This window comes from Dipodomys spectabilis, unplaced genomic scaffold, assembly GCF_019054845.1.
Source record: "Dipodomys spectabilis isolate Male_0828 unplaced genomic scaffold, ASM1905484v1 ptg000335l, whole genome shotgun sequence".
Classification (NCBI taxonomy): Eukaryota; Metazoa; Chordata; class Mammalia; order Rodentia; family Heteromyidae; genus Dipodomys; species Dipodomys spectabilis.
Genome location: NW_024871012.1, coordinates 5884147 through 5900093, shown reverse-complemented (window position 1 = coordinate 5900093; position 15947 = coordinate 5884147). Strand labels below are relative to the sequence as shown.

General features: G+C 45.0%; 1 protein-coding gene across 1 annotated transcript in view; it reads left to right on the top strand.

The window, feature by feature from the left end:
• Rasef (RAS and EF-hand domain containing) overlaps nucleotides 1-15736 on the top strand; it is a 75492-nt gene extending 59756 nt beyond the window's left edge. The window contains exons 16-17 of the mRNA XM_042665621.1: nucleotides 5529-5605; nucleotides 13874-15736. Of these exons, the coding sequence (XP_042521555.1) occupies nucleotides 5529-5605; nucleotides 13874-13979 (183 nt within the window). The 3' untranslated portion in view covers nucleotides 13980-15736. The remainder of the gene's footprint in view (nucleotides 1-5528; nucleotides 5606-13873) is intronic.
• The last annotated feature ends 211 nt before the right edge of the window (nucleotides 15737-15947 follow it).

Genomic DNA, 15947 nt, shown 5'->3' with positions numbered 1-15947 from the left:
TTTGAAAGGCGATCCTCAGATCTCAGCCTCTGGAGTAGCTAGGATGACAGGTGTGAGCCTCTGGCGCCCGGCGAAAGATGATTTTTTAAAACATAAAAAGAAAGGAAAGATTGTGCTTTGGCCGGGCACTGGTGGCTCTTCCTATAGTCATCCTGGATACAGAGCTCTTCCTGTAGTCATCCTGACCACTCCAGAGCTCTTCCTGTAATCATCCTGACCACTCCAGAGCTCTTCCTGTAATCATCCTGACCACTCCAGAGCTCTTCCTGTAATCATCCTGACCACTCCAGAGCTCTTCCTGTAATCATCCTGACCACTCCAGAGCTCTTCCTGTAATCATCCTGACCACTCCAGAGCTCTTCCTGTAATCATCCTGACCACTCCAGAGCTCTTCCTGTAGTCATCCTGACCACTCCAGAGCTCTTCCTGTAGTCATCCTGACCACTCCAGAGCTCTTCCTGTAATCATCCTGACCACTCCAGAGCTCTTCCTGTAATCATCCTGACCACTCCAGAGCTCTTCCTGTAGTCATCCTGACCACTCCAGAGCTCTTCCTGTAGTCATCCTGACCACTCCAGAGCTCTTCCTGCAGTCATCCTGACCACTCCAGAGCTCTTCCTGTAATCATCCTGACCACTCCAGAGCTCTTCCTGTAATCATCCTGACCACTCCAGAGCTCTTCCTGTAGTCATCCTGACCACTCCAGAGCTCTTCCTGTAATCATCCTGACCACTCCAGAGCTCTTCCTGTAATCATCCTGACCACTCCAGAGCTCTTCCTGTAGTCATCCTGACCACTCCAGAGCTCTTCCTGTAATCATCCTGACCCCTCCAGAGCTCTTCCTGTAGTCATCCTGACCACTCCAGAGCTCTTCCTGTAATCATCCTGACCACTCCAGAGCTCTTCCTGTAATCATCCTGACCACTCCAGAGCTCTTCCTGTAGTCATCCTGACCACTCCAGAGCTCTTCCTGTAGTCATCCTGACCACTCCAGAGCTCTTCCTGTAATCATCCTGACCACTCCAGAGCTCTTCCTGTAGTCATCCTGACCACTCCAGAGCTCTTCCTGTAGTCATCCTGACCACTCCAGAGCTCTTCCTGCAGTCATCCTGACCACTCCAGAGCTCTTCCTGCAGTCATCCTGACCACTCCAGAGCTCTTCCTGCAGTCATCCTGACCACTCCAGAGCTCTTCCTGTAATCATCCTGACCACTCCAGAGCTCTTCCTGTAATCATCCTGACCACTCCAGAGCTCTTCCTGTAGTCATCCTGACCACTCCAGAGCTCTTCCTGCAGTCATCCTGACCACTCCAGAGCTCTTCCTGCAGTCATCCTGACCACTCCAGAGCTCTTCCTGCAGTCATCCTGACCACTCCAGAGCTCTTCCTGTAATCATCCTGACCACTCCAGAGCTCTTCCTGCAGTCATCCTGACCACTCCAGAGCTCTTCCTGTAATCATCCTGACCACTCCAGAGCTCTTCCTGCAGTCATCCTGACCACTCCAGAGCTCTTCCTGTAATCATCCTGACCACTCCAGAGCTCTTCCTGCAGTCATCCTGACCACTCCAGAGCTCTTCCTGCAGTCATCCTGACCACTCCAGAGCTCTTCCTGTAATCATCCTGACCACTCCAGAGCTCTTCCTGTAATCATCCTGACCACTCCAGAGCTCTTCCTGCAGTCATCCTGACCACTCCAGAGCTCTTCCTGTAATCATCCTGACCACTCCAGAGCTCTTCCTGCAGTCATCCTGACCACTCCAGAGCTCTTCCTGTAATCATCCTGACCACTCCAGAGCTCTTCCTGCAGTCATCCTGACCACTCCAGAGCTCTTCCTGTAATCATCCTGACCACTCCAGAGCTCTTCCTGCAGTCATCCTTGGCTATTCCAGAGGCTGTGATCCAAGGATCACAGTTTAAAGCCAGGCTGGACAGAAAAGTCTGTGAGGCTCTTATCTCTAATTAACCTGAAAAAAGTCAGATGTGGAGCTGTGGGTCAAGTGATAAGAGTGCTAGCCTTGTGTGAAAAGCGAAGGAGAATGTGAAGCCCAAGACGTACACAGAGACACAGACACAGATTTGTGCTTCGTCTGGCATTTTCTTGGGTTAACATTAGCAGAAGGAAGAATTTAAGTTCTGTGTGGGTTACTACTGTGGGAATGTTTTCTTCCATCACTGTCGGGGTGTGAAGGTTGCCGGGCCTTTAGAAGGACTCTCCTTCCCTTGAGCAGGTCCACCTGTTGTTGGGCCTTTAGAAGGACTCTCCTTCCCTTGAGCAGGTCCACCTGTTGTCAGCCTCATTTGATGTCTGGTATTGGTGGCTGGCACCAAGGAAGGACACTTTTTTCCTTTTCCTTTTCCTTTTTCGTGTGTGTGTGTGTGTGTGTGTGTGTGTGTGTGTGTGTGTATGCGCGCGCGCGCACGTGTATCCATCCTGACACTTAAACTCAGGGCCTCAGCACTGTCCCTGAGCTATTTTGTTTAAGACTAGTACTTCATCACTTGAGCCACATCTCCACTCTCAGCTTTTTGGTGATTGATTGTAGATAGGAGTCTTACGGACTTTCCTACCTGGGCTGGCTTTGAATCATGATCCTCAAATCTGTTTCCTGAGTAGCTAGGATTACTGGCCATGCATAAAGTTTCACATTACAAATTTTAATCAGATGCATATTTTGAGTATTATAACTGCAGACCAAATATGGTAAACATTAAAACTTGACAGTGAAATGCGAAGGAGATGCAGTCAGCACTTGTAGTCATGTCTACTCTATTATGGGTTGAGAAAAGATCAGCAGGCAAAGCAGGCAGCCCTGGTCCTTCTGGGGGTTTTGGAATGTTCTGTCCCCTTCCGGTCTCATTCGCCCTCTGTCTTCGTTTGTTTCCTCAAGCACGTTATGACTTCCAGTTTCCTACATCCTCACATGTCATCCTATGACATCCTGCATATAGAAGTCAGCTTTAGCACAACCTGTGTCCGTATGTGTGTGTGCATGTGCATGCACATGCACATGCTGGTACTGAGGTTGAACTCAGGACCCTTGGCTCTCTCTCAGGGTGGTGCTCTGCTGCTTGAGCCACACCTCTGTCTTTGGGCCTTTTGCTGCTTAATTGGTGATAACACTCTCATAGATTTGTCTGCCTACGCTGGCTTCCTATGGCGATCCTCAGTTCTCAGTCTCCTGAGTAGCTAGGATGATAGATGGAAGATACATGCACCTTGATACCACTACTTGTTTCTACCACCCATTTCCTTCTTCCCTGGTATGTATATGTTTTCCTATCACTTAGGGCGGCTGGATGCAGGTCCCATTGTGGAGTCTTCCCCAATCTTGGTCTCTCCTCTGCCTCCTTGTTCCACCAAGCCATCAGATCCTCCCTTACCACATATGGGAATGTTAAGCCCACGTCGAGGCCCTCAACACACCCAGTTCTTCTTTATTTTCCTTTTTCTTTTTTTTCTTTTTGTGCCTATCCTGGGGCTTGAACTCAGGGCCTGGGTGCTGTCCTTGAACTTTTTTGTTCAAGGCTAATACTCTTGCACTTGAGTCACAGTTTGCTTTCCTCTTTTTGGTGGTTGGAGAAAAGAGTATCATGGACTTTCCTGCTGATGCTGGCTTCGAATCCTGAGCCTCAAATCTCAGCTTCCAGAGTAGTCAGATTATAGGCATGAGCCGCTAGAGCCTGGCTTCAGTTCACCTTTCTTAAGATAAAATGTCTCCTGCTTGTTGGACAGAAACAGAAGTAACACTAGAAATTGAACTTGTTGCAAGTACTACTCAGAAAATATCTGTGAGGTTTTATCTCTACCAGGAAGACTTGGTAGAGCTATTCAAGGTTAGACTCTACTTAATCTGAACTTCAGGGGTTACCTTAGGATCTCCAAAATGAGGAGGAGTCAGATTAGAGAAAAGGATATTGAAAGTGCACACTGGAAGGAAACCAGGAGGACGCCATAGAACTAGAGGGAATCAGGGGAAAACATACAACAGCAGGACCCATCAACTGCGCTGGACATTGACCAAAATGAACTAAGCAACTCAGTGGCAGCGATGGGAGGGAGGGAGGGAACGAGTGGGAAAGAGGGAACAGCTGACGCTGTGCAAAACAAAAGAAATGTACATACCACCCAATGTGGAAGAAATAACTGTATAGCAAAGCTTATAGAACTCATAAATGTTATAGACCATGATAGACAGTTTGTCCTGGGAAAGTTAGAATGTGTTTGTGGCTTTGAACTAAGCTTCACTATCCCACAATACTGTGAAATTTGGAAATTATGTAACCACTTAATCACAATAAAAAATTTGAAAAAAAGAAAAGAAAAGGATATGGAGGGGTCAGGGCAACCTAAGTAATTGGAAGACCAGGCAGGTACGAGGGTCTTGAGGTCAGTGGAGAGTTGGGCACCGGAGAAAGACAGAGAAGGCTAGAGTCGTTGGGGTAAAACGGAGATCAGCCAAGGCTGCATAAGCAGGGCCATAACCTAAAGAAGAATGCGAAGCAGAGAAGGGATTGAAAGAGAACGTTGGTGCACTGGTCACACCCATTGCCATCAACAAGGTGAACAACAGGACTGCAGTGGGCTGAGTGCTCCTTAAGAGCACCGTGGTTGCCGGTGCTGAAATGCGATCTTGATTCGAAGCTAGTCCAAGCAGGAAAGTTGTCTTATTTCCAATTAACCGGCAAAACGCTGGACTGGAATGTGGTTAAAGAGGTAGAGCACCAGCTGTGAGCAAAAAAGCCAAGTACAAATACAAGAATCTAATTAAAGCACTAGTCCCTGTGCAGGACCACAGCAGAATGAAAGGACCACGGCTCCTGGTAGGCCTTGCTTAGCTGCTGGCACAGAGCAACCAGACTTTCGATGGACGTCTGAATCCTGACTGGCTTCTTCAGGGTTGCATTTTAGCTCTTAAATTATGTGATAGATAGCATTTGGTAGCCCATGTATATGATTTTTGCAGGTAAAATATGAAATCTTACGTATTTTCAATGCAAAATAATCCTCTGACTAAAAACTATTTCTGGAATAATTACAATCAGATTTGCTACTTTTTGAATACTAAAATTGCAATTCAGTTTGTGCGTGTGTGTGTGTGCGCGTGCATGCAAGTGCGCATATGTGTGAGTACACACATGCACACATGTGCATGTGCTGGCCCAGGGGGCTTTAACACAGGACTTCACATGCTTGTTTGGCCTTTTTCTCAATTCGAACTGTGCCACTTGAGTCACAGATCTACTTCTGGCTTTTTGTTGGTTAGGTGGAGATAAGAATCTCTTAGATTTGTTTGTCTGGGCTGGCTTTGAACTGTGATACTCAAATCTCATTCTCCTGAGTAGCTAGGATGACAGGTGTGAGCCTCTGGCGCTCAGCTTGAACTCAGTTTCCTAATTGTTAGTCACTGTTAGCATGCTCAGTGGGAAAGTGTGCTTTGCTGGATTTTATTGTTTCTAATAGCTAAAATGTCAAAAGGCCCAGTTGAAAGCTCTGTTGCTGTGTGTGGATTTCTTTCTTTTCTGCAGACCTACGGGGCGTTGTTCTGTGAGACAAGTGCCAAAGATGGCTCCAACGTAGTGGAAGCCGCTCTGCACCTTGCTCGGTAAGGGGCGCCTCGGGTTGGTTGGAGCTGTTACCTAGTTAATGTACACGTCAAATTCCTCCACCCTGGCATGCAGATCAAATACTGTCCCGTGTTTCAGCCCAATGCACATGGATATTATAACCCTCAGCAATGCTACTTGTTCACCCCCTGAATATTGGTAAAATATCAAACATCCTTACTGCCAAACAAAACAGGTGCATCTGAGGTGTCGTTGACATTTCTGCAAAATGTCAGCACAAAGCTAATAGTTGACTTGTGCAAATCATCTCCAGGAACCACATTTTAAACACCAGTGTCTATTATGAATACAACTATCTAGTATGTCATTTTTCTAGATGAAAAGGAAAAAAAAAGCTTCTAGCAAAGCAAATTGCACATCATGCTAGTTGGAATCACGATGTCAAAATTATTACCTGGGTAATTGTTAAGCTAAGGAAATGGTGTTAATCACAAATAACATTTTGTGATATAGATTAAGAATTGCATCTTTAAAGAACTTTTATATAAATGTGCATATTTTAATTCTTGAAGTATTTTTAGGAAATTACAACATTACCTGCTTAGTCTTTCTGTTATAAATGGAAAGACGATTAGATGATTCTTCCTATCTTAAAGGGTTTCTGTAACAACCACCACCACTTCCTGCCCAATGTCCGCACAACAAAAGGAAGAAAGATGCATAAGCAAAATTCAGGATAGTAATTTCTAATTGCACAGAAAACAAATATATAGTTTTAGGCACACAATTATTTTTCTATTGTGTCTGAGAGCCTTTAGTTCTATAATTGGCCTCTCCTACTAAACATAGACTGTTACAATACTTTGCAGTGTTTTCAGTGATACCTTTTGATTAATGACTTGGTATTAAATGTCTATAAATTAGACTAATATTAGCTGAGTGGTTGGGTTAGGGCCTTGAAAAAATGGCTGTCTTGACTTGAATAAACCAAGTAAACAGGACTCAGAACTTGAGGTAGCTTGGGTCACATCAGTTTGTGGCAGGGTTGGCAGATGTGCTGGGCTTATACTTTGACCATTTTCCCCTTCGACTTCAGTCCAAGAGAGATAGCCTTCTCCCCAAAGACATAAACAAATCATCTTTGTTTAAAGCAAAAAAAAATTCTTTAAACACTGTTTAAACTTTGAGTGTTGCCTAGACCAGGCTAGAATAAAAGCCAACATTTAAACTTGAAGAGATTCATCTAAGTTATCTTGGCATATCTTGGCATGCATTTGGATTAGCATTGTGTTTAAGCACACTGTTTTGTTTATTCTCAAGGCACGTGTAATAAAGGAGGAGAGTTCAGTGAAATGCATTTTTCTTTAGTGAGGTAGAATAGTTGATCGGCTGTGTCACATGGCTGTGTTAGTATTTGCAACCTTCCAGGATTCCTGGGTGGAGGTGATGTAGCAGATGTGCCGTATTGTTGGGGGAGGAAGGTTGGTCTTTAAAGCATCATTGGACCAGATTCTGTGTGAGCCCAGAGCTGCCTAAGCTTTGGAGAAGGATGCTGCAGTCACGCCTTAGAGCAACTATAGCCGGAAACTCAGAGATCCTAAACGCTCCAAAGTCTGAAACTTTAGGATTGTGGACAGTGGTGGTCAAAGACTTTGAATTTTGGAACATTTCAGATGCTGGTTTCTTGGATTAGGAATACTGAATACTATGTAAAGTCTATACATGTATTCCAGAATCTACCAAATTCTGAAATTGGAAATCCTCATGGTCACAAGCGTTTCAAATAAGAGATAACTCCAGGTGGGTGTGGTGGCTGGTTACTGCCCTATGTACGGGGGTAACTCCGAATTCACTCTTAAACAAATGCACTCCAAAGAGCCATGGAGTCTTAACAAGCCCGTGTCTCACTTGCGGTGTCTCCAGCAATCTCTAGAATGGGCAGGGGAAGCTGAATAAAACCACCGCCTTTCTTTTTTATGATTTTTTTTTAATTGAGATTAAGTGATTACATAAATTTTACAAATTTCACAGTATTGTGAGATAGTGATACTTAAAGTCACAAGCACACTTTAGCCTTCACAAGGCAAATGGTCATTATCATGGTCTGTAATGTTTGAATTCTATGAGTTTTGACAATACGATTTCTTCCACATGGGGTGATATGTACCTTTCTTTCCTTTGGCTTAGTGTCAGCTGCTCCCTCTTCCCTCCCATCCCTCCCTCCCATCGCTGCCCTTGAGTTGCTTAGTTTGTTTCCTTCGATGTCCAGCGCCCCGATGGGCCCCTCTGTTGTATATTTCCTCCCGTTTCCCTCTGATTCTGTGCCCTCCTCTTAGCTTCCCTCAGATGCGCGCGCGCACACACACACACACACACACACACACACACACGCACACACACCCCATATATGTGGTCAAGAACATGGAGTCATTTAGAAATGATACAACAAAATGAGTGGAGGTCTCAAAGTTCCTTTGTAATACCATCGGTCGTCCCTGTGAATGATGTAACACTACTTAGTGCTCAGTTGTCACGTGGAAGCCTATAAAAGTTAAATGAATACTTGTATCTTGATCACACCCCAAACATGGCCTCTCCTCACTATTGCCTCATAGAGATGTCACTTCCTCTGTATTAAATTATGGCCTAATTTGGGCCTAATGTGTTCAATATAAAAATTGTGAGTAGTGCCAGGTACTGGTGGCTCACACCTGTAATCCTAGCTTCTTAGGAGACTGAGGTCTGAGGACTGAGGTTCAAAGTCAGTCTGGGCAGGAAAGTGTGAGATTCTTATCCTCAATTAAGCACCAAAAAACCTGGGAGTGTGGTGCTGTGGCTCAAATGGACAGCCCAGGCCTCGAGTTAAAGCTCCAGGGCTGGCACGTGCACATGTGCATACGCGTGCAGGTACACACAAACACAACACACACATACACTCAAAGAATGAAGCAAGTACATAAAGGTTTTAATTGATTTGTGCTCTGCCTGTCAGATCTGCTTATCAAAGTGTTTAAGTCTATAATGGCAATGTTGTATTCTCCACAGGTAGAATCCTCATTTTAAAAAGCTTTACAACCTTTAGAAAATAACATATGATAGAAAACACAGAAGTGTTTGATGTAGCTCTCAGAGCGTGATCCCAGCATGGTCCTCTCCACGACTTAGCCTATCATAAATTGTGAGCTGGAAGACCATATGGGTTTGTACTGTCTGGAACAGATTTTTCTTTTGAAAAGGCTCTTTGTGTGTAAATAATGGCCAAACCATTCTGTTCTTCTTGGAAAATCTCTCCATCCCAGGAAAAGCGTCTCCTAGAAACACAATTTCCATAGAGCACTGTTAGGCCATCTCTCACAATCATTGTCATCACTAGATCAAGGCTTTCAATAGTTCCAGTAGTAGGCTCACATTCAACAGACATTTATTTGGTCAGTAGCCTAAAGTTGAAGAAAAACCCGTGGGCAAAAAGCATAGCAGTTCTGGGCATGAGCTGAGTCCATTATAAGTGCACACACTAAACTATGTGGTTATTAAACATGGTTCTTTTTGGTAAAGTTGTTTTCTGGTTTTCTTAAGGTGGGTTTTGCCTTTTTTTTGTTTTTTTTGGTAGGCCTGACCAAGATGTGGCTGTATATTTAATATCTGATTCCAGGCTAAATAAAATGTGTTCATTATGATGAGAATGGGGCATGTGCAGAGCCCAGTGCCAGATTCAGCAGAATGCCAAGGGAAGCAAGGAGGGCGTATATTTACCGGGGGGCCACGCCCTGTGCGCCTCACAGAAGCCGCAGGCCCCCTCCCCGCAGGCAGCCAGGAGGTTTTCTTGTGAGGATGCTATGACTCCACACCTGTCTACAGACAAGGAAATGTGGGGGTGAAAAGGCTTCAGCAGTTGGCCCAAGTGACCTGGCCAGGCCTGTTCACTACTGGCCTGAATCACTGGCTGGCTACTTCATTGTTGTTAACCCGAGAGCCAGCGGCTCATGCCTATCATCCAGTTATGCAGGAGGCCGAGACCTAAGGAGCCTAATGTGAAACCAACCCAGGAAAAAGGGCCATGAGACTCTTATCTCCACTTAACCATCAAAAAACTGTACGTGGAGGTGTGACTCAGAGGGTGGAGCATCAGCCGTGAGTGAAGAAGCCAGGTGAGGGCACGAGGTCCTGAGTTCAAGCCCTGGTTATCACACACACGCACGCACACGCACGCACACGCATGCTCGCGCACACACACACACACACACACGCGCGCGCACACACATTCCTTTCTGTATTCCTATGGCCTTTCTTTGTCTTTTTCTTTTTCTTTCCTTTTTTTTTGTCGTGGGGCCTGAACTCTGGGCCTGGGCGCTGTCCCTCAGCTCTTCAGCTCAAGGCTAGCGCTCTGCCACTGGAGCCACAGCGCCACTTCTGGCTTTTTCTGCTTATGTGGTGCTGAGGAATCCAACCCAGGGCCTCATGCTTGCAAGGCAAGCACTCTACCACTGAGCCACCTTCCCAGCCCCTCTTTTTCATTTTATGTCTCCTTCTGATGTGTTATATCACCATAGTTACTGAAATCATCTCCAGATGATCACTTAAAGTTGCCATACTTTTTTTTTACTCCTACCTGTTTTTTAAATACTGTAAGTGCATTCTGAGCTACCAAATGGAATAACTGGAATTTCCACAGATGCTGTCCTTTCCTCCTCCGTCCCTCCCTCCCTTCCTCCCTCCTTTCCTCTGTCCCTCCCTCCCTCCCTCCCTCCCTCCCTTCCTCTGTCCCTCCCTCCCTCCCTCCCTCCCTCCCTTCCTCCCTTCCTCCCTTCCTCCCTCCTTTCCTCTGTCCCTCCCTCCCTCCTTCCCTCCCTCCCTTCCTCCCTCCCTCCCTCCCTCCCTCCCTCCCTCCCTCCTTTCCTCTGTCCCTCCCTCCCTCCCTCCCTCCCTCCCTTCCTCTGTCCCTCCCTCCCTCCCTCCCTCCCTTCCTCCCTTCCTCCCTTCCTCCCTCTTGCTTTCACCAGCCCTGGAGCTTGAACTCAGGGCCTGGGCACTGTCCCTGAGCTTCTTTTGCTCAAGGCTGGTATTATACTGCCTGAGCCACCACTGCACTTCCGGCTTTGGGGGGCATTAAGTGCAGATAAGAGTCTCACAGACTTTCCTGCTTAGGGTGGTTCTGAACTTGATGCTCCTGTTTCCGCTTCCTGAGTAGTTAGAACTACAGGCATGAGCTACCAGTACCCAGCTGACACAGTATTTCTTTATAATTATCTCCCATTCTATGCTCTTTTTCTCAGGAATCTACCAAAAATCAGTTAAGACCTAGTCAGCCAAGCTCAGTCACCATTTCTTTCTTCTCCTGTCTCCTTTCTTGCCTAATTCCCTATGTCCATTGACTTCAGAGCCCTGTTGATACAGTGGTGTTTGTGTCTGTCTAGCGAATCTGTATTCCCATCTCTCCTCCTCTGCCTTACAGTTTTCTAACATGATGCCCACGGCGTCTGTCTTAGATTTCCCCGTGTCAAGCTTGCTGTCTGTATTTTTTCCACATTGGGATGGAGCTCAGGGCCTCATGCATGCAAGGCAGGCATTCTATCATTGAGCTTCTTTCTCAGTCCCATAAAGTGTTTCTAAAACACAATTTATATTTGCTTTCTTGCTCACAACTCCTCATCAGTGTTCTGTTTCAGTTAAACGCCTAAGCTCTTCAGCCTGTGGCTGGCAGTCATTTCATTACCCCACTTTACCTACTTCTCCAGTCAATGCCCTTGTTTCCAAAGTGAATACTCTAGATGTAGCAAACTGAGCATCTAATTGTGTCCCACCTCTTTGCTGCCTCTGTTTTTCCTGCATAATCTTCCCGCACCTGGAACTCACCTTCCAGGGAGTTCCTGTCTTTCAGGAGTCCTCTCAGAGTCCCTGCCGCTCTGTGAAGGGTTCTGCACACCGGTCATCTGCTCAGGATCATGCTGTTGCTTGCTCAGGTCCTTGTTCTCCATCATCGCTCCCTTACCTTGGGATAAATTGGAAATTTGTTAAATGACGACATGACTGAGACTTTGCATTTGGAGGTTCATGAATTTTCTATTGTCTCTCTAATAAATTCCCACAGAAGTGTGGCCTACGCATCTGCAGTCATCTGACAGTTCTCATGACTGCAGTCTGAAAGGAGCTTTTGAGGTGCTGTGGGGTGATCAGTCTCTTTGTCTGAGGCTTCATTTTCTCATCTACTAAGGAAGGGCAGTAGTGCCCTATCAGCGTTGGCGTGCATGGAATCTCTGAGGAAGAAGAATGCTCATTAGCTGGCCTACAGCAAGAAGTGATTTCCATTGCTTCTTCTTGCTGAATTCTTTTTTAAAAATTATTAGTGGTTTTCAGAAGTTAGAGCAAATAAGAGCTTCTTGAAACTGCACTGGCTATTCTGGTGGCTTGAAATGTGGCCAGAGTTCAAGAGGCCATGTGTTGTATAGGTTATATGTATGTATGATCTTGAAGACAGTATGCCAATTATAAATTATCTCAATACTATTACTGACTCTGAAATGGTAACATTTTCACTGTTCAGCATTAACTAAAAGATACTAGTGTGTTATTTAAATTAAGCACACCTGTTTCTTTTTATGTTTTTTTTTTTTAATCCTCCTTATTTCTCTTTCAGCAAACTGGGGTTTGGGCGCAGGGCCTCACACTTGCCAGGCTAGCACAGCTGGTTATTTTTTGAGCTGGGGTCTTGCTGTCTACTTGGAAGCGCACCTGCTCGGCCATCTCTGCCTACTGTCGGCTCCCTGGTGTGCTGAGTGGCACGCCATTGAATCCAGCTTTTCTCCAAAGACATGAAGTTCTACTGACTCCTCTAGGCATGTGTGGGGCCGCAGCCCTCCTACTCTCAGCCTCCCACATAGCTTGAGATGGCAGGCATGCATGCTGTGCCCAGCAATGGGATGAGAAGCGTGTCTCGTGCTATTCCCTTGAACTTCGGGCCTCCTGTTCCTCATCTCCGCAGGAGCTAAGGTTACAGGCAGGAGCCACCCACACTCAGCTGCTTTTTACATTACACATATATGTATATATATTGCTACTAAAACATTTGAAGTGAGATGTGGGTCACATTACATTTCTATTGAACAATGTTGCTCTATTGGAAAGATTCCCAGTAGTTTCAGTTAACTGCTCCAGAATGAACCATACCAAAACATAATCTCCTTAAACACCATCTATTTCTTTTTCCTCTCACAATTACCAGAATTGGCTGACTATCAGCTGGAAAGTTCCTCAACTGCTGTTGCTTGAGGTGCCTTGCATGTGTGCAGGCAGATGACGCCCAGAGCTGTGTCTGAGAAGCTGCTGAGTGTCTGCCACCAGTTCGCCCCTTCTTGTGGCTCTGTCCATACGGGTTCTCCTTTTTTGTGGCACTGTGGTGGTCTCTGTGCATTAAGTAGCACTGACCATCTAAGCTTGAGGCCTCGAGCAGGAAGATGCTGAATCAGCCAGGCATGATTAAGCCCTGGATCTGGAAGTCCAAGAGCACCCTTCCCTCCAGATTCTTCAGTTACAGCTATCTGAGAGCCAGTTCTGACCAAGAGAAGAGGACAGAGCTCCACCTCTTGATAGTGTGCTCCAGGCACTAAGAAGGAAAGGTGGAATTATCTGAGAGATAAGCTGTCCCACATGATCTTGACCACTGAGCATTCTTGTTGTCTGTCAAGGTGACTTCAGTCTTCACATTCCACTGCATCTCCAGCTACTATATTATTATTATTATTACTACTATTCAGTGCTGTCTCTTAAAAGAAATGTTAGAAGAGACAAAAGAAGACTTGGGTTTTAACTATTGTTATCTCCATTGTCATGACAATTGAAGAATGGAAATCTGTTGCTTTCAGGAGGGGCAGCAAGTATGACCTGAGGAGGGAAGCCGGGGCCCAGAGTGTTAGAGTGACCTGTGCAGGTGGCAGTTCACACAGCATTCTGACACCTGGAAGTGAGAGTGTGTGTGTGTGTGTGAGAGAGAGAGAGAGAGAGAGAGGAGAGATAAGAGAAAGACCTGGTGGTCAGAACGCAGGCCCTAGAACCAGTCTGTTTGATTTGAATCCATTTAATCAAAGGGAAATTTCTTAACCTCTTTGTCGTCTTTTCCTCACATGCACAAGGGGACACAATTAACCCAGAGGGTTCTCGTGAAGTTTTAGTCAGTTGACACCTGCCAAGAATTTAGAGCCATGTCTGCACGGCTCACGCAGCCCTCGGCATTGCTGTTTATTTCTGTTGAGCCATTTGTGGCTTAAATTTGTACCTGAGTAATCCTCTTCCTTGCTTCCACCAACCTCCAGGGAAGTGAAGAAAAGGACGGAGGAGGATGACAGCAAATCCATCACCAGTCTGGCCGGGACTGGTTCCAAAAAGTCTACTCAGATGAAGAATTGTTGCAGTGGCTAAGTCCCAACCATCCCTGAAATGTCTTCATTTCCCCCACACTGAGTTCTGTGACTCATTGGTTCCTAATAGGGTGTGGCGTGCGATGGAGAGGTGTGGAATGTGCGCTCCTTCCCCAGTGAGCCATTAGATTTGGGCCTTCTGGTACTTTTGTTGTAACTCCTTAAAGATAGTTTGTTTATGTTTGTTATCTGGTGGTTGTTTTCTTTTCTTTTCTTTTTTTTTTAATAAAAAACAAGATCAGGAGCTCAGGTTAATGATGTCTGACAAACCACAGATTTAATCAGGTTCATACATAGCTGTTAGCTAACCTCTGCTGGGACTTACTTACACACTTGACCCAAGGCAGTCCTCATCTGAGGACTTTGAACCAAGCCTCGCTGAAGCCTGGTGCTCTGGGCTAAGTCTCTGGCCCATCGTAGATTTTTTTTCCTTTCTGTAAAGTCAGCAGTTTAGCCTCAAAGACGCCGTGGTCCCCGGCACCTCTCGGAATTTGTAGCATTCTTAGCAGCAGGAAGGGCTGCTCCAGGGACCTGTAGAGCAGGTGTCTCACTTCTTAAATGTGGTGATATTGATTTTTCTCACTTCTGAAAGGATAACAATTTAATTGAAGAAAAAAAGGCTGCATTTTAGGCTCTGATAAGAAAAGATCTATTTTTTATGTATAAAGAAAACATGCTTGAAAAAGGATTGAATACAAACTTGAGAATACTTAATTTTAAGGTAAACTTGTAAGGCGTATACTATAGAAAGCACAATGCCAGGAATGTTGTTCAGCAGAAAAGTATGCACCAGCGGTGGACAAGAGGCCGAGGAACAGGCTGCTGACCATGGCTGCTCAGGAGCATGGGTTTCTTTGGAGAATAACAAGATTGTTCCAGAATGACAATGGTGGTAATGGTTGTGGACCTTTCTTCATTTATGAAGAAACTGATGCATTGTACACTTTGAAAGGATAATTTATATGGCATGTAATTTATATCTCATGAAGAAGTATCTTGGCATTAGAATGACTTACCATTTGCCATATGAAAATATCCATGTTGTTTTACTCTTTTCCATAGTTCAAAGCTGTGATTCAGTGCCAGTCCCCTAATTACCCCCTGGTTTCAAACATTAACTTCCTTAAATAATAAGCAACAAAAGAAGTATTAAAAAAAAAGGTGCGTCCTTGGTTTAACTGATGTAATCATCAGAAGCCTGATCAGTCTAGAACCTCAAGCATCTCATAGATTGCCACACTGAACTAAATGACTTAAAAGCCAACAGAGCGGTGACATTGTTCAAAAAGAAATGTACTCTTTATCTGACTTATGTAGCTGTAACTCCTCTGTACACCGCCTTTGCAAGAACAACAAAAAATGCAACAACAACAACAAGAAGCCAGCGGAGTCACTACCTGACCCGAGGTGGATCCGTGATACCTGCTCCCAGGAGTTTGAGCCAATTAATGTGTTCCAAGTGAAAGACTTGAGCCTATCTAGATTCATGTAGGCCCAGGCTCTAAGCAGCTTGCCAACAAGAGTTGTGTAAATGGTCTCTGTGATTTATTATATTATGTAAGTTCAAAACGTTTCTTTTTGTTGAGTGGAAACAATGCCATGCATGTGGCAACCTTCCTGTAGATGATTTTTCTCTTTTCTTTTGGGGTGTGAACCAATACCAGCCACCTGCTCTAACTTATTAGCTTTTTTATTCTTAGCTGGTACTTTACCATTTGAGCTTAATTTCTATTGTGCTGTTTTTTTTTTTTTTTTAACAGACTTGTCTGACTGGGCTGGCTTTGAACATTGATCCTCAGATTTCATCCTTCTGAGTAGCTAGGACTATAGGTTGAAGCCACTGGCACCTAGCCTGTAGATGGTTTTTATGATCAAACTTCAAATTACTTAAACTTCATTCTTTTAAAATATGGGAGTTGACTAGATATGTTACACTAAAAAATGATAAATAACTACATCATTTAGCCTT